This window comes from Lathamus discolor, chromosome 6, assembly GCF_037157495.1.
Source record: "Lathamus discolor isolate bLatDis1 chromosome 6, bLatDis1.hap1, whole genome shotgun sequence".
Classification (NCBI taxonomy): Eukaryota; Metazoa; Chordata; class Aves; order Psittaciformes; family Psittacidae; genus Lathamus; species Lathamus discolor.
This window is the reverse complement of record NC_088889.1, coordinates 49,938,906-49,965,166: the sequence shown is the minus strand read 5'-3', so window position 1 is coordinate 49,965,166 and position 26,261 is coordinate 49,938,906. Positions and strand designations below refer to the sequence as shown.

General features: G+C 49.2%; 2 protein-coding genes across 8 annotated transcripts in view; one reads left to right on the top strand and one right to left on the bottom strand.

The window, feature by feature from the left end:
- The window catches only part of SUSD6 (sushi domain containing 6), a 99,284-nt gene extending 78,132 nt beyond the window's left edge, over window positions 1-21,152 (bottom strand). For 2 of the 7 annotated variants that reach the window (XM_065686769.1, XM_065686777.1), the window contains exons 1-2: window positions 8,177-8,282; window positions 1,011-1,096 (exon numbers count right to left, since the gene is read on the bottom strand). The gene's annotated coding sequence lies outside the window, so the exon portion shown is untranslated. The other 5 variants (XM_065686771.1, XM_065686772.1, XM_065686770.1 and 2 more) reach the window with 5 other exon arrangements.
- A 723-nt stretch (window positions 21,153-21,875) lies between these two features.
- CCDC177 (coiled-coil domain containing 177) lies at window positions 21,876-25,633 on the top strand. The gene is made up of 2 exons (XM_065686768.1): window positions 21,876-22,020; window positions 22,614-25,633. The coding sequence occupies exon 2, from the start codon at window positions 22,622-22,624 to the stop codon at window positions 24,518-24,520; it is 1,899 nt and encodes a 632-aa protein (XP_065542840.1). The 5' UTR covers window positions 21,876-22,020; window positions 22,614-22,621; the 3' UTR covers window positions 24,521-25,633.
- The last annotated feature ends 628 nt before the right edge of the window (window positions 25,634-26,261 follow it).

Here is a 26,261-nt window from a genome sequence, read left to right as displayed (position 1 = left end):
CAACAAAAAGTATTTTATTTAACACAAAACAATGCAAACACATTCACCAAAATAGTTAAGACACCTATTTAACTGAAGTGTACAAGTATCACTCAGAAGCACCCAAAAAATCTCGAAATATTTAAATGGGCACTCCTAACAAGACCCTCTCAAAAGTCAAACCTGTGTACTCTAAGTAGCAGTTGCAGGAAACAAGAACAACAGGCCAGCACAGCAAGAAGAGTGGTAGCAAAGGAGCTTAATGCCTTATGGCTGCTAGAGGGATCTGAGGGGAAGAGGGCATAGTCAGAAGAATTATCCCTACCCTGATTAGCATCAGAACAAAAGCTCACATTAGTTCCTCAGCACTAGGACTCCCCTAGAGCACTGGATAATAACCTTGTTGAAAGCATTAGAGGGATTTCCTCCCTGCCCCCAATCTACATCCCTTCTTTAAAGGGGGATAAAAGGAAGAGGACCAAAAAACAGGTTTAGCTCTCTGGAAAACATATCCAGCTAGTTTCTTGCCACTAAAGCAAAATATACAAGCAAGATAGGTTTTCAAAGGTAATGTTTGGGAGCAGGTAGGGTGCTGGGAGAGGAAGGAATCAAAACGAAACCATTTTCTGTTCAAGAGTAAAGTTCAGACAGTGCAGATGGCTTACCCTGCACGCTGAACTCTGGAAGGCAAGAGCACAACAGTTTCTACAGCAAAATCAGGGAGTGGTAAGGGAGCAAAGAACACCAGGTAAAAAACAGCTTGTGGTATCTGACCACCACAGAAAAACAGGTTAACAGAGGTGCCAGGAAAAATGCTAAGGCATGGCTACAAAAGAGTCAGACCCTAACAACATTTTAGAACACCGGCTTTCAAAACAGGAAGCAACGTTAACAGTAAGTGGCTGTCTCGCTGCAGAAGGAGAACATGGAAAGCAGCACATTCTGACTTTAGTCTACAGAAAAGTCACGGCATTTGAATGAAATGCTGGTTTAAAGCAAAGCGTCAGGAAAAGTATTAGCTTTCATCTTACCCGGTTTGAGACAAGCTGGCATACAATGGTTGTCAAGTTAGTATGATTAAAGTGATGATTCAGTGACGATAGGTTGATTCACACACCTAGGAAAACACAAAAAATATTACGTATTAGCTGTGAATACACAGGGGATAAGAATGGCACTCTGTCACATGAAAGAGCTGCAAGGCTGAAAGGTAGAAGCAGCTCCACAATGTTTTTAGGACACAGCTATGCTTCAGATACAGACATTACCCACAAAACTCAGATGTGAGTTTGAGATACACTGCACAAGTTCCTACAAAATAAAGAATATTTAAAACTACCCAAGTATAAGAATAGGTCACAGTTTCAAACACAGCAGAGTGTTACTGAAAACACTGAAAACTCAAACTTTGCAAATTCTTTTTTTCAATGGGATAGAAACTTCTGAGATGCGACCCAAAATAATGCGGTTCTAATCTGTGTAAGTCCAGCCAGATACACACACACTTCTACAAAGAAAGATCTAGTGATCACAAAAAACCAATACTGCATACTTCCAAGCACAAGAGAGTGGAAATTTGCTTCCAAAAGAACCATGAGTATGTTTTATTGTACCTTATCCCCCCACGCAGCCTTTTTATTCAGCATTAATATTAAAAATTCCAAGACTTAATAAGAAAATAATGTTATTAATAAGGCAATCTTCCCCACTTTGGAAAGCACAACAACAGAGAACTGGGCAAACTGGTCATCCAAAAGCGAAAGTAAAAGCTGTGCAGCTGAAAGGAATTTTTGTCTACCCTGCTTAAAGATCTCCTTTGTTGTTAAACATTTCATTGTCACATTTAAATGTCAGCTTTTTCAGTCTCGGAATTGTGCAAGCCCTGCAAGACAGCACACCAGAAACAGACTTCAGATGGATGTTCTCGCAGCTAATTAAATTAGAAGTAAACCTAGCAGCTCCTCTTTGTGTCTCTCATCCAACTTATGTAATCATAAGCTAAACAAATGAGACACCCCCTGATCATACAACCCTGCTCCCCATACCCATGAGGTGGGTTTTAATGGATCTCTGATAGCAGCCTTGTGTTGTTTTAGACTCCACTCACAAAGCCAGGGCAAAGCCTGCGATGAGTCTCCAGCATATTTTTGTTGCACACCACAGAACCAGTTTGCAGCATTTCAGGATCACATAGCTCTTTACATTAATGCTTTAGTTTTATAAAGACGTACTACCAGATTTTCTTAGGGGGAAAACAGGAGCCTCCCTCTCCTGAAGCGAGCAGCAACGCCCTTTTTGGACTTTCAAAACGAGTGAGGGGCCCTCAGAGAGGAGCTGGGTTTAAAGCTTTCAGGATGAACCCACATGCGGCCACTGGGTCACCAGTGGCATATGTGGTGGCAGATGGAGAAGTGAAGCTTTCATACCCTCTGAGCAATGCTCTGCAATTTTGACACTTCTCTTGAAAAGCAGAGATGTCATCACCCTTCCAGGCTGGTGCTTTGGCACAGAACTGATCCTCTTCAGGCTGTGTACCAACACCGAAAGATAACCTACACAGGCTATTCTGGAGGCAGCTGCTGCATTAACTTTCAAATATAATGAACGCCCACAGAGCAGAGAACCATGCATTACTGGTAAGTCTTCTTCACCGCACATCAACTTCCTTTTGCCTTTTGGCTCATTAGAGAGCAACACATACCCAGGATGCATCTTCACCTTCCCCCCACCCCTCATTTAAAGGGGTTTCAATTAACATTAGAGCACCTTACTAGGTCTAACAAATAAAATGCCTTGTGAGAGTGACTGGCACAACAGGGCCCCAATAAACAAAGCAGATCTGGCGCATCCCACAATGTAATTGTATTAGCGTGGGCTGCTTCAATCCTACTTCTTGAAGACTTCCCAGAAGTTATTTACCAAGAAGAAAAAAAACCAAAACAACGAAACCAACCAAAACCAACCCAAACATGTTAAATAGGTCAGAGACAGTCAAGCATTTCACTCATCTATGTATTTAAAACTATACATACAAAGTAAAGCTCTCTTCAAAGCAAGGTGCCTTTAACAACTACTGTTCAAAAATCAAGTTGCAAGTTTAGCTATTGAAAGATCTGTATTTTTATGCAGCAGCAGAACATCGCTCTCAAGCTCACTTACAGAAATTGCGGGGTGCATTTTTATTTGGATTGGGTTTTTTTTCCGGATTTGCTTTTCTTTTTTAAGAATGATGTATCAAGAGCATTGCCCTCTTAAAACTTGTGCTCCCTTAAGAGTCCTGCAGAAACAGATTCAATACTCCAGCATAACTTTTGATCTATCTTTGTCTTCAAACAAGATGCAAACTTGTTTTGATCAGACATTCTTTCAATTCCCACTCATTTTACTACAAAACCCTATTAAACCGATGCAAGGAAAAACAAGGAACAGCAGCAAACCACAGCAACATTTAATTACAGGCCAGGAGGAAAATGAGTTGAGGGAAAATGTGAACAGCTTTCAGGTTTTCAAAATGGTTCTGGAGCTTTCAAAGTGTAAGCTAAGGAAGCTATGAACAGACGTGCAGATTACTGATTCAGTTCTGAGCATGAGGTTGAAATGGTACATGTTTCAGTCTAGTAAAGTTAAAGGATCTACAAGGAAGTCATTCCTATGGCGAGTGAGTTTACGCTGCTGGAACGGAAGCCATTCTAGTCTATAGTAAAATACAATGCAGAGTTTCATTCTCAACATAAAAGCGCCTCCAGAAGCCAGTTTGCTTCTACCCCACTCTACCAGCTCCAAAAGCTGGACTTTACCTTGCCTACAAGGTTACTGCTGCAAAGGTGATGACCAACCCATTCCACTTAACACTCACCCATACCAGGAAGCACATTTACTACTGGGTGGGCTGGTTGCCAGGATAGCAGTTCCTCTCGGGGAATCACAAGAGTGACATGACACATCAACCCTCTGCACAGTGGAGAAGATTCTCAGCATACACTCCACTTTCACAGCCTGCCCACCATTCAATGCACAGGTGAAGAAAGAGAAAGCTGGGGCAAAAAGACAACTGAAGCAGCGGGAAAGAGGTTGGGGTTTCGTATCTCTAACTTCTGGTCCTGCAGCTCTTGGACAGTGCGAGCTTCTTCAATAAAGTGTATTGAATTATCAGAGTTTAAAATAAATTAATAAGCAAGCAAACAACAGGCCAGGCTTCCTCTAGTCTCTTATAGCATCACTAGGTTCAGTCTGAAAATACCCTGTTTACAGACTGCATCACAAAGTAAGCCGTGCAAGAATACTAGGCTTCCTGTGAGAGAGCACTAACTGCCACTACCCAATAACAAAACTAAAGCATGCGAATGGTGGGTGAAAATATTTCTTGCTACATACAAAAGTTTGCTTCCTGAAATTTATAGAAGCATTTCCACTTCCTGCTAGCAAAGTCAAGGAAAATACTGTCTGCGTAACTATGGGAGAGTAAAACCAGGTGAATTACACAGAAGGACTTGCAAAGATGTCAGTGTCATCTACCTGTCCCTAGCTACTATCCTCTGCGCTAGGAGTTAAGTTGTTACATCTGAAGTAATTCAATTTGTACCCAGAATAGCTTCTTTACAGAGATTAAACAGGTATGATGGCATTTCTAAAGACATCACACTTGTCAAGACAACTAGATAAATGTAATTACAGACTACTGCACTTCTGGCAAGAGGAATCTACCGTAACCAATACCGCATTATCAGCAAGCATCTTTGCTACATATGGGTGAAGTTTTCCCTTTTCCTGTTTTAGGAAACGCCTTCATGTTTCTATTTACACACTCCTAAAGCAGAATTCAATCCCTGCTGCATCCCCCCTACCCCCGGAGCCCAGCCCTGCCAGTGAAAGATTGCCTCTCACCCAGCTAAGCCTGATCAGCTGGGATCAGCTGGTTATAGCAGCCAACAAGTGGCTCAGAGGGTAGGGGAGCTGCAGGGAGTCCTTGTACCAAGCAGAGCACACAACAGGGCGCAGACTGGGAAGTGCAGGACCAAGGCTTCCAAGCTACTGACCTTTCAAGGAGGTATCAGCAGGCAATGAGCTTCTCTGGGAGGATCTCAGGGTAGCAGAAAGAGATGCAACTTTTAAAGAAGAGCAGAAAACAGCAGTAGCCTGACAGCCTCTGGGTGCAGCATCAAACCTTCCTGAACTGACAGCTGCCAGCAGCTTACATCTGTTTTCTTACTAATGCAAAATAAGCAAAAGACTTATTTGGGTGGTATTGCAGTAGATGGCTGTGGTGAGAGCAAGTAGCACTGATAAAAAGCAGAAGTGATGCAACAGGAACAGCCACAGACACAGAAACCCAAGTCTCCAGCTAAAAGGCTGCACAGCTGAGGAGCTGAGGTTAAGACCACTGAGACTGCTCTTACTGAGAGATGAAACATATCTCCAGGCAGGAATAAAACAGCTGAAAACAACCACGATCACAGGACAGAACTAATCCCATCAAAAATCACTACACCACAGGCAGGGCACACATTTAGTGACTTCAGTAACCGCTGCCTGGTGACTCTCCAGGCAGCTCACCAGCTCAAGCAGCCATTTCAGCGCACCTCCACATGTTGCACTAAATATAAACTCTGCTGACAACTGTCTGGAAACTGTTTCAGCAGAGACAGCGCACTGAACAACTCAAGGACATCAGGTCCTCCTCACAAAGCACACGTGGTCAATCTGCATGACAAGCAGAGAGAAGGTGACAGAACCAAAGTCTCTGCTACAGCAATATTGTGGCTGGGAAATTACAGCCTCTAGGTCAGTACTTTCCCAAACACAGACCTCACTGAAGCATCTGCGTATAAAAAAAGACTTTCAAATAGGAACATGAGAGCATCTGCGTTTTTACAATGAGTTGTCTAAGAGCAGGTTATGGTGTCTTTGTCATGCTACTCTGCCCTACAATGAGATGCAACACCATAAAGTGATAACAGTTATCTTTGATTTTAAAAGCTTGATTAGGTTACAGGTCTTTCAGGCACACTTCCTTCATCCCAGTGGCCCCTTTAAGAAACATACCTTCCTACTTTCAGACTGTACTCTCTTCTCCAGTGGTCCATAAAAGTCATTTATGTAACAGGACAAGCCAATTTAAGTGAGCAGATGAAACTCCAAACAAGTGAAAATAACTATTTTTTTTTTCCTCCAAGTTTTGCTTACAGAATCACTACCAGAAACAACATGCAAGTTACAAAAAGACAAAAGTGACAGCTGTAAAACTGCCAGTGCCACAACTGACCATCAGATTACAATACTGGAAAGAATTCTTCTCTCTGCATATAAGTATGTCCCCCAGAAATAGCATGGCATGAAAAGAAGAAAAGGAGACAAAACTTACAAAGAGATTTATGAAAGACACCTGAAGAGAAGACAGTGGATGAAATAAACGACAAACTGCAGACACAAAAGCACTGATCCTTAGAGCACTGGCATTTAATATGCAAATTCTCCCTCTGCTCAGGCATTTTAACTCCCTTTGATGTATACAGACAAGTTCTAACTGGAGATGCAGGCTGGGGAGAGTCCCCTTTTCCCATTATCTCAAGTATTTTTGTCTAAGCAACAGTTAAGTACTCTGAAAAGAACTATCTCACTTCTGCTTCTGTTTGGGGGTGGGGAACCCACATAAAAAAGAAGTATAAAAATTGTTATTACAGGAAAGAGGCAATGTCTTCCCAGCTCTGATGCAGGATGCAGGCAAGCTAGTGTCTGATACCTATAGGGCAGCCTAGGAGAAGAGAAAGACAAGCTGAACAACAGAGGACAGTAAAGATACTCTGGATCAGATCCAGATGTCATGAGCTTAGTCCTACTGCATGAAAAATTAAAGAGGTTAAAACCTCCTACTAAGAACTCTTCTTCCCATTATTCTGACAACGACTCTCTCAAACAAGCTGCACTGCTCCAGAAACCTCAGGAATTACGGTGACAATAGGCTCCTGCCAAGAGAAGCACCATTACATAATAGCATTTATGGGAACACGCACAAAAAGCCACTAGGAAGCGCAGCCTGACAAGTGCGAAATCCTCTGCGCCCATCAGCTCTGTTTAGCTCTGGACCATTCCAAAGGCAGCTTCAGGATATTTTTAGTTTATATGTTTACTTCCTCTCACCTCCTTCCACCCAACAAAACCTGTTACTGTAACTACACCGACATCCAAGTCCATTCCCAACGACATAACCCCCTTGAGAATAAACCCACTTGAAACTACTGTATCTGCATTAATCTGCTTAAAAGAATGCTACGAAGATGAAAAAAAAACCCCAAACCAAACCCAACGTGTCACTGCTTGCATTAAGTACATTTAGAAATAAGAACTATTTGTTACGGTATTCTTTCATCTTTTACTCCTTTCCCTTTACTCAATTTTAGGGGTACTTACAACAGTTACCGCTTCTCAAAAGCCCGGCGCAGCTATTTTTGAGTTCCAGGTCCTCCGAGAGGTTTAGGATAGATTCGTCACACACATACGAGTTCAGCCCAGGCACTGCACACGTGTGAAGGCAGCTGCCAGGGGAGGTCCGACCTCCATGCGCTGTCAGGGCACCATAAATAAGAAAGCAAAGACGCAGCCCTCACGAACACAAAGTTTCTCCCGTTAGACCATCTGCAGCAGTGCCTTCACCCGTGCCTCGCTGCCGGACACTCGGCGTCTCTCCAAGAACCCGTAAGCCGCCCTAAAGGTAACACAGAGCAGGGGGAACGCTTCCCGGCTGTTACTGCCGGGGGTCTTAAACCCCGCCGGTTCTCCGCACACCAAGGGGATCCACCCGCCTAACGACACACCTTGAAGCCCGCAGCCCAGCGTTGCCGCTACCGCTGGCCACACGCTGCCGTGACGCGGGGGAGACGCCGCTACCGCCGGTGACGTTATGCAACGGCCCCGGCGGGACAGCCCCGCCGCGGCCCCGAGGGAAGCGGGCGCCGTCCCCCGGCCACGCGGGCAGGGGCCGGCCGCCGGGCGGGTCTCTCCCCCTGCCGGGGGCAGCCGCTCCGCCCCGCGCCCCGGGAAGCGCCGCAGACACCTTCGGCCTCGCTCGGCACCCGAGACGCGCTCCGCCGCTCGCACCCCCGCCGCAGCCCGGACGCCACCGCCGCCCGCGCCCCGGCCGGCCCCTCAGCGGCGCAGCCCGCGGTGCGAGCCGCACCGGCCTCCCCCCGCGGCAGCTCACCGGGCGGCGCGGCGCGGTCCGCGGGCCGAGGCACGGCGCCGGGAGCGGGGGCGGCGGGGCGGCCCTGCCGCGGCGCTGGGGCTGAAGGTCGGCGGCCGGCCGCCCCGGCGTCTCACCCGCGCAACGCCCCGGCCGCCGCCGCCCGCCAGGCCCCGCCCCGCGCACCGCCGGCCGGGCACCCGGGACGGGGCGGGGTGGGGAGGGGCGGGGCGGGCCTTAAAGGGGCCGCGCGGCCGCCGCTCCCGGCGCGGCCGGTGGGGGGCGCTGCGGGGCGCTGCTGTTCCGCCGGCTGCCAGCGGCTGCCGCGGCGCGTCAGGCGGGATCAGGGAATCAGAACGGTTCGGGTGGGGAAGGACCTCAAGATTCAGTTCCAACCCCCCTGCCGTGGGCACGGACACCTCACACTAAACCATCCCGCACAAGGCTTCATCCAACCTGGCCTTGAACACCGCCAGGGATGGAGCACTCACAGCTTCCCTGGGCAACCCATTCCAGTGCCTCACCACCCTAACAGGAAAGAATTTCCTCCTTATATCCAATCTAAACTTCCCCTAAGTTTTAACCCGTTACCCCTTGTCCTGTCACTACAGTCCCTGACAAAGAGTCCCTCCCCAGCATCCCTATAGGCCCCCTTCAGATACTGGAAGGCTGCTATGAGGTCTCCACGCAGCCTTCTCTTCTCCAGGCTGAACAGCCCCAACTTCCTCAGCCTGTCTTCATACGGGAGGTGCTCCAGTCCCCTGATCATCCTCGTGGCCCTCCTCTGGACTTGTTCCAACAGTTCCATGTCCTTTTCATGTTGAGGACACCAGAACAACACCCCACTGGGCGAGTGGTGGGAGCCTCACAGTGAGCTGCAACCGCACGTATCAGGGGAACCCTGCATCAAACCCCCTCCAAAGGAGCTGCATGGACACGTGGCACTTGGGGACAATGGATGTGAATGGAGCTGGAGCCCCCTCTGACCTTCCGCTGCTCATCTCCAGGAGTAGGAGCAGCTGCATAGTAGCAGGCAAGAACGCGGCTGCAAAACCCAGTGGCTGGAAGAAGGCCAGTGTTACTCCCATCTTCAAAAAGGGCAAGTAGGACCCAGGAGACTACCAGCCAGTGAGCCCCTTGGCAGGAGGGCTGGTCTAGATGATCTGCAGAGGTTCCTTCCAACCATAATGATTCTGTGATTCTGTATTTTCTAGCCCCTCTTCCCAGGCTCAGGGGTTTATCTTACCGTGAGGTGCCCATTGCCTTGGCCGTGGCTGTGAATTGCAGCGGAACCTGGGCAGCGCAGAGGCTTGGCTTTTGGTGTGCTGCTGTGAGTATGCCACAGCACACAGAAGCCATGCAGAGCCCCCTCAGCAGCTGCCGTTTGAGCAGACGGCCATCTGCCGGCCTGCTCCTTGACCCATCTCCTGTCTCCAAGCTGGCAGCCCCTTCGCTCGCATCCAGCTGTACCAGACCGGTGGCAGGGCTGGGGAAACAATGACCAGCCCGGCTCTGTCCTGCGGTGCAGCACCAGCAAAGACAAGTCCTTCAATGGAAGGTCCACGGCTGGAGGAGGAGAAATCGCTCTCAGGGCTCTGGTGCACACGGGCGTAGTGAGAAGCTCTACACCTTCTGACACCCCCTCTCTCTGCATCTGCATCTGTTTACAGCCCCTCCCAAGACAACACTTCTTTATCCACAGTGCACACATGAAACCAAGAAGCATCTCTTTCTTTGCTTTCCTTTCCTTTCTCTTCCTTGAATTAACACCTTCTATAGATCTGCTACGTTATTCATATTTCACTATGAAGAGTGAGCTGTTCTCCTTCTTAGTTGGGGGAGGCAAACATAGCTCTACTGGAAAGGCGGAGGCAAGTTTACTTTTCCTATTTTTCTGCAAAAGCACACTGATTGTTCCTAGTAAAAGCCCATAACAGGCTATAGAAATGGCTTACCACCACTTGATCGGATGTAGGAGATGAATATGGTACATGACAAAACATTTCCTATAAACACTCCTCTTGCAAAGCACTTCAAAAACAAAAAGCAGGAAAAACCTACATGGTCACCCGGAAAACATGCCCGAAGGCAGGAAGGAAGAGAGTGGGAGTTAGAGCTGCGCACAGACCTACCAATTCACACAGCTGCTCTCTTTGTGAAACCTCGGACACGAGCCAATATTTTCACTCTGTCCTTTGTGTTTTGCTCTGGTTTGACCCATTGGTGCAGCTCTCCTGGACCCGGAGGTAAGTTCAGAAACCCACGTACCTCTGAAAGGAGGCTGCCACACTGCTCCCTCTGCTCACGGCATGAACGCACACAGAAGAGTGCAACTCCTGGCAAATCCTCACTAAACCGGTCTCTCACGGGGGCTGGTTCACATTTTTGGGTTCAACTATTTAAAGGTTTTAAATATTTAGAGGTACTTTTTAATTTCTATGCTATACCTCATTTCCCAAATTCTTATTCATATGTACTTCTCTTTATAACTGTATTAGGACCCTTTGAGGCCTCAGATACACTAATGTATCTGGCTTGCTTTTTTTTTATCATGGAATCACAAAAATCAGAATTTACAGATTATATGTCCAAAGTATGGTACAGACATAAAGTCATGCTTTTCATGTTGGATTTGCCATACTGCACCAGACCACTGCTCTGCCTAATCCAGTATTTTGTTTCCGGCATTAGCCAACAGACGATATTTCAGATGGAGTAAATGCAACCAACCGCCCCCAGCACAGGTACTTCTCTCTTCACAGTCCAGAACCTGTGACCTACTGGTTCCATTCTCTTCAGGCTCCAGGTTCTGAACAGGGATGTGAAATATCTTCCCTTTATTACATGTCAATAAAGGAAGATCAGGAGGTGCCAGCACCAGAGTGCCTCTCCCTCAGGCAAAAAGTTTATGGTCTCAATGCAGGTATTTTGGCACAATTTTCCTGATTGTCAAAGGCTTTGAGGTTGCTTGAACAGATATGAAAAGAAATAATGAACCAAAACTTTTAATTTTGGGTAACATAAATTTTAAAGCAAGAATGCTGCCAAACTTCATTGGAAGGTCAAAGGATGCTTATTTTGTGCAGCCCCATCTGATTGAACAATCAATTTCTTATTGTTTATGGATGCTGCTTTTATTCCACAGGAGGAGTATTACTATCACATGAGTCATAGCCCATTGATATATACCTTCCTGGCAGAGATGCCAACAGGCATTGTGTCAGTCTGCAGCTTGTGGCAGGGGGCTGGGGGAAGACACAACTCATACATGGGGTAGTGGGGTGCCCCACATCACATTTCATCCCAGGCCCCTTGGCAAACCCACAGCAGTAGGGTGGTAGGGGAGGCTGGGCTGGAGAAGCTCTGGTTTACAGCAACACAAAGCATCTCTTCTAGAGCAGCAAACACAGGCTGTTCTGCATGCCTTGATAGATCCCCACAGGGACAGTTGCTGTCATCCAGACCCAGATCTGCCACTGGATTATTCAGATAAAAGCAACAACTTTTTAATCCCAGCCATGAAATTCTTATCTTCTCCTTCAAACTGCCGAAAGCCCTTCAAATCCTACTGAAAACAAACGGTACCTTTCACCCTCACACACATACCTGCCCATCTCTTCCATCCCATGATGGACTCCACATGTTATCGATGTTTGTGCAGGTACCACATATCTAACATGACCCTCATTTCAAGTTAATTTCAGTTTCGAGAGAGGAGCCACAGATAAAATGTAATTCCTGACTGTAGTGCTCAGCTGGAAAAGGTCTCATGACAGTCAAAGCAATATCAGAGGAGAGAAAACTAGCTTAAGAGATAATGGTACCTTAGGCTGTGACACTATCCGTCCTTGCCCATAAGCCCTGGTAACATTACTATCCGGTGCAATGTCCTCCTCCCCAGCATTATGTGCTCCTGCAGATGAGGAGGGAACGCTGTACCTGCTCCATGCCATTTGCTCCCTCTTCTGCAGAGCTGCCCGGCTGGCAAGCTGAAAGACTGAGAAAGCTTCACTCCAGCAACAAGCTGCTACAGAGACCCTTCAGCACCCAGCTTGGTCACCAAGGACATTTTGGCTTCAGAGGGCTCCCTCGCAGTGCTTTTCTCCATAGAGAGACAGCTCTGAAACTCTTACTACTAAGATGCAAGAGTGTTACTCACCTTGAGTTGCTTCCATCAACCCCCCATGTCCAGATTCCAGTGGAAAAGCGGGTAGCTGGCTTCACACCAGAGGTGCCTTTTGTTCCTTGGAGCTGGCAGTATGCAAGGCATGATTCTGCCAAACAGCACCTCCCACTTGGGCATACATGACAGCTACGCACACTCCCGCTCCTTTGCCTTCTTGCTGATAACACCTGTGTGACCTATTAATTGGCAACTTGTTTGAAATGGGATTTGTGCAGGAGCAAATCAGTTTGCTCCTGAAATCCCCGCAGCCCATTAGTGTCCTGTACAGCTCGCCTCTCCTGTTTTGCTTTGTTTTCTCCCAGTTCCTTCTGCACACATCTCCTATTCTGCCAGCCTTGGTTACACTTGCAGGATCATACACTGGAATGCACACACATTTTTCATGTTTAACATGGCATTACTCATTTATTAACATTCACAGTAGATGTAAATAGGGAAGCTCATCTCCAAAACACTATTGAAGCAACACGGGAAGGATAGAAAACTTGGCACACCATCTATCCTCCTACCTTGCTGGGGCACTTCAGAAGCAAAGGGGATGATGCCGAACCCCTTGTCTCTAAATCCCTTTAGCCCTCTGCACAGTTCATAACCTGCTGATGAAGGACAGGTGAGGCTAAATCAGACCATGAGCATCATCTCTCCCATGGCATTTCCCTTCTTGGAGTACTGCCAGTATTCACTATGCTAAGATAATTTTCCTTGCTGTGACTTCAAATGCAGTGTGCAGTTGTGGAGCAGCCACTGGGGCTGCAATACCACCATGGGAGCCAGAAAGCCCAGCTTGCAGCCTGGAGCTTACAGGGATTCGGGGCTGGAAGCTGTACAACATTTGCTCTGTATATACAGGCCTGTACCAAGGAAGCTCAGGGAAAAAAAATCATCTCCTGGAAACTACCCAGAGCTTTTCTCTCTGAGGGAAACAAACAAGGCCTTAATTAATTTTCTTTCAAATACAGCAAATTGACTTCTGCTCCAGTTGTGCTAGATTTAAGCCACACAGCACAATGGTATTTATTCCACTTCACTTAAGGGCTAAATGTTCAGACCAAGGAAAAGGGAGTTTCCTGTAGGTCTTGCTCATGTTGAAGTCAACAACCAAACCACCCTGGCTTTCACAGGAGCGGTTTCTTCAGAGCCTGCATTTCTGAGGTTGGTCCTGACATGCCCCTGGGTTAGCACAGCAAAATGTAGAACATATGGAAGGCACTGGCTGAGCAAGTTGCCTGGTTCCTTGTGTATTTTTAAAGGTCTGCAACATCCTGCCTCAAACTTCATTTTACAGTCTCAAAGATGGAAGCCCTTCCAGTGTCCTGTTCCTAAGGCTGGCGTACGGGTCTGCTGATCATCCTAACTAGCCCTGCTGTCTCAAACGTAATTAACACCAGAGTCCTGCCTTGCACGATTTCCTGACACTGGAATAACACACAGCATTCTGGGCAGGGTCTCCTTGGTACCTCGCAAAGTGGTGTTGCACTCCCTCATCTCTACTTGAGACATTTTACCCAATAAACCAGAAAATCACATTGGCCTTCTTAGCTTTTGCTTCCTAGGGGTAGCTCAGAGCCACCCTGAAATCAGCCTCTACCCTTGTTCAAGAGAACTGTACCCAAATCACAGCTGAACGACTCGCCAGGGCACAGCACCACTGTGCAAACGCCATCCTGCCCAGGTATCTCACCTATGTGGTGTTCTACAGTGCCATGGACCTGTATCAGCTTGTTCAGCACCATCTCATGAATCTCCTCCTACGCTGTGCTAAAAAGCAGGGGAGTTGGAGGAAGAAAAGGTGCAACAAAACCCAAATCACCGAGTCCAGTGAGAGTTTGTGTGAGCAGAGAAACTGCAGAATCTGACCTATATACACACACATATGAAACACCAGTTCTACAAAACTGTTAGGGGAAAATATCCATCCTGCCCCCTTTAGTACCTGTTCAACAATACAGTAGCTGTATCATTGCCTATGTGCTACAATAAGGAGGTACAGGGGACCCCCTCTTGCCTGTCTGTGGGACTGTTTCAAAGAGGCTGAAGGACAAAATCACCTTCACTGTAAAATCCTGCCGTTAATTTAAATTACTTTCCAACCATCTTGAGATCCTGCTGCTGCCAAATTTACCTAATATATGTAATATACAGCTTCATTATCACATTGGCTATGCAGTGCCTAGGGAAGGTGCTATGATTCCTCTTCACAGACAGAAGAGGGAGGCCCAGATCCCAAAGATACCCAAAGATACTCAGAGCATTTATTTAGGTAAAAAAGTGACAAAGCAAAGAACTGAACCTATTCCTGTCTAACACCCACTGTCCTCAACCCTTCGTTTCCAACAAGAACTTCATGTCCCAGGATCTCCTGTGAAAAGCAGCCGATTTACTCTCAGCTTCTCCTTTCATGGTCAATTTTGAAAACTGAATTCAGAAAGTCAGTCATTTCTTGACTTATTCTTCAAAATTAAAGGTTGTAAAAGTCTTTCTATTACACGGTAGGTTTCTGCTACAGGACATTTGTTAACTTCTTGGATTGCCAGCTGTTCTTTCCACATGATTTTGCATTGTCTGGCTGCATACAGTGACTCTGTACACCTCAAGGAAGCTGTAAAGTTTCATTTTCTTTCCTTTCTATAAAACCTCAGCCCTTTTCAAGTTGCAAAGCTGCACATTAAAACTCCTGTCTGCTGACTTTCATATTTCCTGAGGCAACATCTGTCTTAATAACTGATTGCAAATATGATCAGAGTTAGGAAGATTTCCTTCCAGCCATCTTCCAGCTGGCTTTATTCCCAGATAACAGCCCAACAGAAAAGAAGAATCTATTTGGCACCATCACCAGCTGTACTCTCCCACTCTTCAGGTAGAACAGTATCCCTTCCCTTTGATGACATGGGATTCAGATGGCAGGATCTGAAATGCACTGGAACTGGTACAGCCTCTGGGGTTCAGGACAAATGCTCTCTCACATCTAACGAATCAGGACTCCTAGCTCATGCCATAGAAGAATAGTAGAGTTTATCCCCTCCAATGTCTAAACATACAGATACAGGTGTAATTTTGAGGAATTTAAATGTAATCCTATCATAATGAGTAGTAGGCTTCAGCTGCAGACATTCATCTGTAATTAAGCAGAATTATTCATAAGGGGGTTTGGCTGTTGTCAGACAGACTCAGGTTATTGCTCAGGTTATTATATATAGCTCAGGTCATTGTTAAACAGTGTTAAAACAGCAGGGCCAACTCAGCCCTGGGCAACCACCTCACTCCACCTCACTCAGCCTAATGTGGGTGCAGGATGTGACTCTGCCCATGTGTGATCTTCTGCCTCCACAAGCGTGATATTTGTCTTTCAGTTCTCCTGAATTTGGGAGGAAGGCATCATGGTCTTAACACGTCTTTGCCTTTCCCCTCAGGCCATAAAGTACCCCAATGTAGGCTGAGTGCAAAGCCCACATGTACCTCCTTTACACTTCATAAGCATGGGTGTATGGCTAACAAAGCAAGGGAGGGTCCAGCTCCTCATTCCTGACCCCTCTCTCGTGCTCCCTTCTGTGCTTCACTCCCTGATAAGAGCAGAAGCAATTAGCGAATCTTCTATCTACAAGCTCCTTGGCACCGCACCATCAGGCAAGATTAAGTACAATCTAGGAATGGAAAAGTAGCTCATATTTAGTCTGGAACATTTAATACTATACCCTGGAAAACTGTGTTTTGGTGAGGATTCTGACAGGGGAAGAAGGAGTGATGTGAGATTTTTGCAGTTCTCCAAAAAATACCTAACCAATAAAAATCCATGCCATGTTCAAGGTAGAAATAATACACGAAGAGAAAGAACCTCTTACTATTCAGCTAATGAACACCTCAGATTAGTTAAAGCTAAAATAATTTAAGATATCCAGTCAATCTAACAGTTTATTCTGTTTGATTACACTTTGCATTTTACTTCCCCTGAAGAGCATCACCAACAATGTCATATTCCCCACTGTTCTTCAATAGCTTCACATTGTGCTTTCCAGGCTGTGCTAGAATAAATAGCACAGCTTGGAAACTGAAGCGTTATGCAAGGCTGATCATTTGCTCAAAACCAACAGTTTTCAAGTAAATGAATGGAACGTAATTGCGTTTCAGCTTCAGCTTGAAAATGTAACCAGCATTAGCATGTACCTTCCTGATGAGTTTACACTTAATGGCACTTGCTCATTAGAGATGATTCTGGGTCACTGCACTATTTGTATACGAATAATAGCTCATGGAAATGAGTTTGTAGTCCTGCACAGATCACTCCAACAGTGTACTCTGACCCCTCATGTAACAAAGATGTCCTTATACTAATTTCCGAGTGATTCATGTTATTTTTTTGCCTTAATGTAAGTTTGCTCTATGACCCTGGGGCCAAATCTGTCCTTCAAGATTCACCATGTGCAAGGGATCTGTAACACCCTCCTGACCCATGAGGTCCCTGAAAGAAGCCAAGCCTGACCAGGAGGACTGAATGCATCAGGCTCAGCAGCTGTATCTCCAATTTGGGTTGAGTCAAAATATGCCAGTATTCAAATTTCTCCAGAAATAACCACTGACAACAGAATATCACAGGATTATAGAATGCTTTGGGTTCGAAGGGACCTTAAAGATCATCTTGTTCCAACCCTCCTGCCATGGACAGGGACACCTTCCACTAGACCAGGTTGCCCAAAGCCCCATCCAGCCTAAAATCTGCTCTCACATCTACACTTGTTGCCATGGAAATATGCAGTGACAAGGCTTTTTCCTCATTTTAAAAATTTTCTTTGCCACCTACCATATGTTTTTCAGACTGCCCTGGTAACTGCATAGGTTTACCCAAACACAAAGACCACTGTGGATGTGCCCAACTTGCACAGAGCCAAGTGCAGAGCTGTTCACCATAACCCCAAGAAAGCACCCATGCAGCAACACTGCTGGCAGCCCTTAATACAGAGAGCGCCAACCACCTGGAGATTCTTTCAGCTAGACACCAACAAAACCTTTCAGTTACTGAGGACCAAGTGATTTTGATGAGAGAGCAAACAGCGCACACCAGTGTTACTCAATAACAACTATCAGCACAATTCAAATGCTGCCCTTAGACTCCAGCTGTAAATTAGTGAAGGATGACGTATTTGTAGTGCAAGTGTGTCCCCAGTGGCTGCCAAACATTATGCTTCTGGCAGCAGCCCTCAGCACTGCCCTTACCATATGTTGCCATCTCCAACTACCTCCTCATGCCCATCTCCTCTGCTTCCCTGCTCTGCACATCTGCTCCAGCCAGAAGCTCCATTTCCCAAGAGACTCAAGTGAAGTGGCTGAGGCCCAGCCACAGATGACAACATTAAGCAGAGCCTCTAGGCTGTGAGTGGTGGGAAGGGCGCCTTGGCTGAGGGCAATTACTGCACTGAAACACCCTGGCAGGGGGCTACAGAACAATGCCTAAAGCCCAGGAGGAGGGAGGCTTTCCCTGCATCTCCCCAGAGGCAGACTGTGGCAGCAGATGGAGGAAGCAAAAGCCCATCCTGCCACCATGTAGGAAGGTAAAGGCAGGCCATGCCAGAGCTATGGGCAGAACAGAAGCAGGGAGTAACAAAAGCCAAAGCCAAAGCATAGGAAATGGATAAAAGGAGCCAACACTGAAATCTCCTGGAGGAGAACTTTGGCTTGTCAGGTTGTTACACCAACCTTGTGGCATGATAGGTTTCAGCCTTTGGCTACCAGGCAAGTCCAGTGTGGAAAGTGTCATGGGACTTTATGTTTAACATCAGCTAAGAGCAAGCTGCAGAATCACTTAGGTGCATGGGCTGCAGGACTGTAAACAAGAATTACAGCATGTGGCAAGGGGCTGTTCAGAAGGAAGGGACCAAGAGCATCATGGGGGTGAGTATCATGGGATCAGCAAGACCTCAGACTGAGTGTCTCATTAAAGTTTTAAACCGGTGCTTAAACAATCCAGCTGACAGAAAATTGCACTGAAGAGGCTCTGGTATGTTCTGGAAGCGGTGCAGGAGCTGCCTCTGGGCAGAGAAGGGACATGCTGGGAAGGTGTTGGGTGCCTATGCTCTGCCAGCAGCTAGAAGAGCACTGTGCCTGGGAGACACCAGCAGCCTGTAACCTAAAAGCTGTGTTACTCTCTTCTCTCCAAGGCTGTCACCTTCCCCTGTTCTCAGGGCTCAGGAAGGTGCAGGAACATTCCGGTGCAAAACCAGGAGGGCTCTGAACAAAAGAGAGTAGGCTGAGAGCTGGAGAAGCTACACAACAGCTACATCAGGATCCTCCCAACAACCATGTAAACACAGCCTGAGAAGGAGGGAGTAGAAACTGCGAACTAGCTGGAGGCAGGACTGAACCTGCAAAGCAAAAGCTATTTAGCAAGGAGGAAATAATTCACCAGCTAATATTCCCCCTGGCAGAGGGGGGAACAGTTCTGAAAAGTCAAACTGTGTTGAACAAACCTTAGGACAGCTAGCAAATTAGAAGGGACATTAGGAGATGTTAGGAAGAAGGAACGCAATACACCAGCACCAGGACTGTGCACACAGATACCCTGTGCCAGGCAGCACTGAGGCAAGTGCTGGGCAAAAGCTCACTCTGCTCAGTTCAGGGCAGCAGCTACTGGGAGAGCCTGATACACTGAGAGGAGGTCAGAGAAAAGGTGATAGCCTGTTGTGCAACTACAGGGGACTGATCTGTGATGACAGTATGTTTTCCTTGGCTCTGAGGGGATATGGAAACAGTTTACAAATACTTGTAAGGCATAAACACAAGGAGGGCATAATATTTACTAGGGAAGATAAAACAAAAAGAGGAAAAAACAAAGCTGAAAGTAACTAGCAACATCTTACCAATGCGTAAAATCGTAGGCTGTGAAACAGCTCTTACAAGGAAAGCAGAGAAAAATGCAGGCACAGACAATTTTAAAGTTGCATGGGAAGAAAGTAATTAATACATCTGCAGTGAATAGCATACAGAAGAATTTATTGAAGCGATACAAATACTTCCAGCTCCACAATCTGTGGTCCCAACTTTCCACTGCCCCACATCTATCGCTTGCTATGATTAACAGAAGGAAAATGTGTATTAAAGCACGAAAGTAATCTTATAGTACTGCTCTGCCCGAGTGCATAGACTTCTAGAGATTTCCAGCCAACAGAGAATTAGGTTTTATAATTGTGGGGGGGAAAATGACTCACTAGCAGTGATCCCTTTCAGCTCCTCTGGAGATCTCCTCCTGCCCTATCCCAAATCTCCTCTAGTCTTGATGAGGTAGGGATATGACTCCACGTTTGGATAGTATGTAGAAAAGTCATATCCAGCTGTTTCTGAAATCTCCCAGTAAATACCCTTCCAGTTGCATTCAGGAGACCATTTATAGGGCTCCTGGAGATCCACAAGGAAACCTGAAAGATCAAGGCCCAAATGCAAGCCCCACTGAAGGATGAAACAGTAATGTGCTAAAGGCCCTGAGAAGCCCATACCTTACCTGGCATGTATACTTACCAGCTTAGTATTTCCTGTAAGGAGGGAACACAGCCATAGTTTGACAGCTATGGTGCTGCAGCTAGTGTTAATGGTTAGCTCCATCAGCCAGTGAGCAGGGCTCTTCAGACAGCAGAGACCTGTTCCCAGCCTGAGGATTTTTCACATAACTAATTGCCAAGCTTTATAACCATCCCCTGCAGACTACAACGCTGATGAATGAATGACATCAAATTAGTCAGTATCATAGAATCAGAGAAGAGTTAGGGTGGGAAAGGACCTTAAGACCACCCAGTTCCAACCCCCCTGCCATGGGCAGGGACACCTCACACTAAACCATGTCACCCAAGGTTCTGTCCAGCCTGGCCTTGAACACCGCCAGAGATGGAGCATTCACAACCTCCCTGGGCAACCCATTCCAGTGCCTCACCACCCCCACAGTAAAGAGCTTCTTCCTTATATCCAGTGTAAACTCACCCTGTTTAAGCCTGAACCCATTACCCCTTGTCCTATCACTACAGTCCCTAATGAAGAGTCCCTCCCCAGCATCCCTATAGGCCCCCTTCAGATACTGGAAGGCTGCTATGAGGTCTCCACGCAGCCTTCTCTTCTCCAGGCTGAACAGCCCCAACTTCCTCAGCCTGTCTTCATACGGGAGGTGCTCTGGTTCCCTGATCATCCTCGTGGCCCTCCTCTGGACTTGTTCCAGCAGTTCCATGTCCTTTTTATGTTGAGGACACCAGAACTGCACACAATACTCCAGGTGAGGTCTCACGAGATCAGAGTAGAGGGGCAGGATCACCTCCTTTGACCTGCTGGTCACGCTCTTTTTGATGCAGCCCAGGATACGGTTGGCTTTCTGGGCTGCGAGCTCACACTGCTGGCTCATGTTCAGTTTCTCATTCACCAATACGGTTTATTGGTGGAGTTTGCCCACTTGCTGTGGATGCATTACTGTGTGCATTCATCAGCATGGGGGTGAGCATGATTCAAAGACTTTGCCTATACAATATGAAATCACAACTAACCTGCAGCTTTCCAGCTTTCTTCCAAGGACTCCCTAGACCTTTCTTGAGTCATTCTTCTGTTGCTTTGTATCCTTGTCCCGGGCCATCCTGGAAATCCTTTAGTGAGTGCCAAGTGCTTCCTTATTACAGCAAAGCAGATTAAGCTGCTCCTGTAGACGTTAAACGAGAAATTGCTGAAAAGCATTGAAGTCATAACACAGTAGCTAATGGTGCATTTGCTACCACTGTCCTCTGCCTGACAAAATCAGACTTGCTCCGCTATGTGGCACAGATGCTCTGCAACTCCACAACCGCATAAAATCCCCTTTTTGCTGAATGGTGTTTTAAGAGCAGGGCATTCCTCGACCCCACTGAGGCTGTTGAGCCCTGGATCCCTGTAGAAACAGGGGAATATCAAAGTAATTGCAATTAGCATGTTCAAAGGTCCCCCTTTTGTCAGTCCTGACATAACCCAGCAGCAAGCAGTAGCTTGCTTTAGCACTAAAGGGAATAGTGTTTCAAGGCTGGAAATGGCTTTGAACTGAAATTTGAGAACTGTGCCTTGGCACGAATTCCCTAGGTAGCCCAAGGCAGGCACCTTCATCTCCCTGTGGCTCAGTTTGCCATCTGTAAAACTGGGTTAGCATCCCCTCCTCCTTCCTACACCGCTGTTGTCCGGTTTGTATTAACTGTAAATACAGGTGGGCTTGTTTGCGCGCAGGCACAGCACAAAACAGGGGGCACAACCCTGGACGTGCCGCTCCCAGGGGGATGGTCTGCACGGAGCGGCAGGTGCACGGAGGGCTGGAGAGACGCAGGGATGCGCGCACAGGGACGCAGGATGCCCGCAGGGAAGGGCACACGCCCGGCGGCGTTGCCCACGGCCGGAGCCAGCCCCGGCGCCGCTCCCGCCGCAGCGGGCGGGGGGCGGGACGCCCGCCCTGCATCATCGCTGCCCCCAGCCCGGTGCGGCCCCGCCGCGGGACCGCGGGGCGGGCTCCCCCCGCGCCGCCTGCGCCCGCCCCCCGCGCGGGGCGCCTCAGCCTGAGGGCGGCCGCCGTGCCCGCCGCCCCGGAGGTGGGGGCTCCGCGCGGGGCCCGGGCTGCCATGGAGGAGCCGCCGCCGCCCGCCTGATCCCCGAGGCTGCCAGCGTCGAAACAAAGCGCGGGGCTGCCCGCCGCGCCCGCCCGGTGAGTGAGGAGGGAGGGAGGGAGGGAGGGAGTGCCGCGGGGGCCGGGGGCGTCCGTCCTGCGCCATGGGCACCGGCCCCGGGGGGGAGGTCCCGGTCCCGCTCCCGGTCCCGGTCCCGCTCCCAGCCCTGCCTGACACCCCCATCCCCGTTCACGCCCAGGCAGCCCTGTCCGCCGCACTGCTAAGCCGGTGCACCGCAAGCATCCTCATTCATCTCCCCAGCACCCCCTACACCGGAGTCCCCACCGCCGTGCACCCCCGTTCATCGCCAAACAAGCCTGCGCCCACTGCCCGAGCATGCCGCAGGGACTCTGAACGCCCCCCACATCACCGCAAACGCCCCTATCGCTCCAAACCGCCCCACGCACTCCCACCGACCACCCGAACACCCCTCCGCGCCCCAGGTAACCCCCTCCACCCAGCGCCCCACGTAACCGTACCCGCTCCCTCCACGAGCACCCCCACGGCTGCCCTCCCCCGGCACGGGCGGCCCCGACGCAGCTCCTCCTGCCCGCCCGGCCCCGGCGCCCTCCCGGGGAGACAAAGGGGTCCGTGCGTCCCGCTCACCGCCCGCCGCTCTCTCCCCTTGCAGGCCGAGCCATGGTGGAGCCGCCGGCTGAGCCGCCCCCGCCGCCGTGCCCGGCGCCCGGGGGGGCAGCGGCAGCAGAGCCGGCCCGGCCCGGGGAGCAGTCGCCGTTGCTGCACCTGGACTTGTACAACTTCGACTGCGCGGCGGCGGAGGGCAGCCGGTACGTGCTGACCAGCCCGCGGTCGCTGGAGGCCTGCGCCCGCTGCGCCGTGCGGCCCGTGGAGCTGCTGCCACGGGCGCTGGGGGACCTGCTGCGGGAGGCCCCCGGGCGCTCCATGCGGGTGGCCGCCGGCCTCTACGAGGCCTACGAGCGGGAGCGCCGCCGCAAGCTGCAGCAGTGCCGCGAGGAGCGGGAGAGGATTATCCGGGAGGAGAAGAGGCGGATCCTCGCACCGCTCGGCAGCCTGCCGCCTTCGCCCGCCGCCCGCGGTGCGCCCCGGGCCGCTGGTGCCGCTGCCGGCCCTCGGCCCCATGGAGGGGGCAAGGCCGGCGCGTCCGGGGGTGCCAAGGCCAAGAGCCACTCGCTGGACTCGCTGCAGAAGCGCCGTGAGGGCAGCTGGGGCAAGACCTCGTCCGAGTCGGGGGCCTCGTCCTCCTACAGCGGGGAGAGCCTGCGGGAGCGCGGCGGCAAGGCGGGCGGCCGGGGCCGGGGGGCAGCAGCCGCCGCCACCAGCTCCCTGCTGGGGCGCAGCTTCAGCCTGGGCGACCTCAGCCACTCGCCGCAGACCGCCCAGAAGGTGGAGAGGATCGTCAGGGAGGTGAAGAGGAGGAAGGGCCTTTCCGAGGTGCCCGAGAGGGACAAGAAGATCGCGGCGCTGATGATCGCCAAGCACCAGGAGGCCAGCCTGCTGCGGGAGCAGCGGCAGGCGGCACACCTGCAGTGGGACAGCCAACGGCGCCGGGCGGAGCAGCGGAAGGAGCAGGAGGAGAAGGAGAAGCAGAAGGCCCTCCTGCAGGGCCAGCGGCTGTGGGAGAGCCAGGTGCAGAAGCGTCGGGGGAGGCTGAGCCAGGAGCAGGAGGAGGCGGCTCTGCTGAAGCAGAGGCAGCGCATGGTGCACGAGGAGAGGTGGCGGGAGCAAGCGGAGAAGCAGGAGCGGCTGCGGAGGGAAAGGCTGCAGAAGGCCATCCAGGAGGACAAGCAAAAGAAGCTTCATCAAGAGCACAACCTGAAGGTGAAGGAGGAGGGCAAGAAGGAGCACCAGGAGCGAGAGGAGCAGCTCCTGCAAGAGAAGCTATCCACGGCCGTGCAGAAGAGGCTGAAGAAGGAGGTACAGCTGCAGAAGGAGAAGAAGCTGCTCAACCAAGCAGAGAAGCTGAAACACGAGGCCTTGCTCAAGGAGCTGGCCAAGCAAAAGGCAGAAGAGAGGGAAATGCTGAAGGCCTCCCTGGAGATGAGTTTGACGAAGGCTCAGGAGAACTATGAGCAACTAGTGGAGAAGAGGAACCAGGAGCTGAGGGAGAAGGCCAGGAGGGAGGACATGCAGATCCAGAGAGCCAAACTGGCAGCAGAGAAGAGGGAAAGAGAGCAGAAGGAGCACTTGGCGGCCCTTGCTAGAGAGACAGAGAGAAAGCTCCAGCATGCTGCCCAGGTGGCTGAAGAGGCTGTCCAAGAAAAAGCCCGCAGGGTGGTCTTGAGCCGTCTGGAGAAGGAGAAAGTGCAGAAGATGAACAAGCAGAAGGTGGAACAGTACGAGGACTTACGGCGCAGGGAGACCCTCCTCTCTATAGAGAGGAAGCTGGAGAGGAGTGAGCAGATCTTCAAGGAGAAGAAGACTGTCTTAGAAAATGCCAGGTCTGTTGCTCGGGCGTCCTTCCATGTCCGGGAAAAGGTGCGTGAGGAGACAAACATGCGCACCTTTGACAAGATGGCCTTGGAAGCAGAACTGCATGCCCACCTGAATAAGAAATGAAAAATCTTGTCGTGGATGAGTGGGGAGACGTCACCAGTTGTCCATCATAATGCATCAAGAAGCTCCTCTGCATTAACGTTTAAAAAATAGCACAACCAACAACCACCCTAAATTCTTATTTTGGGGGGGGCAGGGTTCCGCACAAAAACGTGGCAGCTATTTCACATACTGTTTAAAATATGCTGATAAAAACCAGTCTTCTTCACGTGTTGTTCATAGCACAGTGGTCCATGTGTGCCCTTGTTGCTGCAAGGACGTAGGAAAAAGATGCCCAGTGTCCCAAATCCAGCCTGCACAAAACTTCCTTTACTTCCTGGCAGCACTACAGTTGGGCTGAAATCTGCAGTGACTCCAGCATAGCCAACATTCCATCTTGTTTGTAGCCTTAGGGGCTGCAGAGAAAGCCTGCCAGCACGGATGTGAGGGCTCTTGCTCCCTGCATCATTGTGCTGTGGCTGAAGTTCACTGCCTGGTTCATTTAGCAGAGGGCAAATGGGAAGAGCTGGCAAACAGCGGAAAGAAGGCAAAATGTGGTGGGCAAATGAGCAGACACAGTCTTTTAACTGGAACAGCATTTTTGTTCCCCAAAGGTCTACTGCAATCTACCTGAAGGCTTTGTCCAAACCTCCCTTGGAGGGGGCATTTCCAGTGTAAAGTGAGAATGTTTCACAGCTCAGGAGCCATGTCTTGACCACTGACTGTAATTACACCTGGAGCCCATCTCCTGCTGCTGATCAAGTTTGACACCTTGGGGTTAGAGCTGAACTAATCAAAACACACCTACATGGTGGTAATTGGATCGGCAAACTACTGTTCCTGTACTGTGCAGTGTGCAGCACAAGTTTTGAATGTGCAATCTAAGAAAAAATATTTTTTTTTTCCAAAAGACATCGGTATGTGTATGGATATTTTTTTATTTCTGTAGTTTAAAGTCTGTGAAAGCCAACAGAGTTCATAAGTTGTTTAAAATTGCAGCATGGGAAATGAAGTCATCGAGTTCGGTGGAGGCATGAGAGATACCTTGGGTCTGCTTCTGCTTCTGTTTAATTGAGATGGAATTCTGCTGCTGGATTTCTGTGGGAACAGAAATTAAACCCTTTTGGATGAGGCTTATTTGGTGGTTTTGATACTGAGCCACAGGCCAGGGGGAACTAAAAATCAAAGCAAGCAACATATTACCTCACAGCTCAGAAGTAGATCACAGCTTATTTAGAGCAGAAGAGCAGCTGATTAGAAAATACATTTTAGGCTATTGATGTATTACGATCATGAGATTATAATCAGGACTTTGCTTCTTGGCCATTTGTGTGCATGCCACAGAATGACTACTAGACCTTGTAATACCTGCACTTTAACAGTAACAAAAGGACAATTACCTGGAAACTTCAATGACTGACAATACATCTTAGATTCAGCTAGCATCAAATTCCCAGGTTTCAATTCCTAAATGCTTGGAATCTAGATCCAGGTTTGTCGTGGTTTAAACCGATCCACACAGCTCGTCCACTCACACCCCCCCGACCCTCCCCACTCCCGGAGGGATGGGGAGGAGAATCAGGAGAATGTAACTCCCACGGGTTGAGATAAGAACAGCCCAGTAACTAAGGTATAACACAAACCACTGCTGCTACCACCAGTGATAATATTGATAAGAGAAAATAACAAGAGAATACGATACCACCACTGAACGAGTTCAACCCCCCCAAAGAGAGAGTGTGCCCTTCCAGGTAACTCCCAGTTA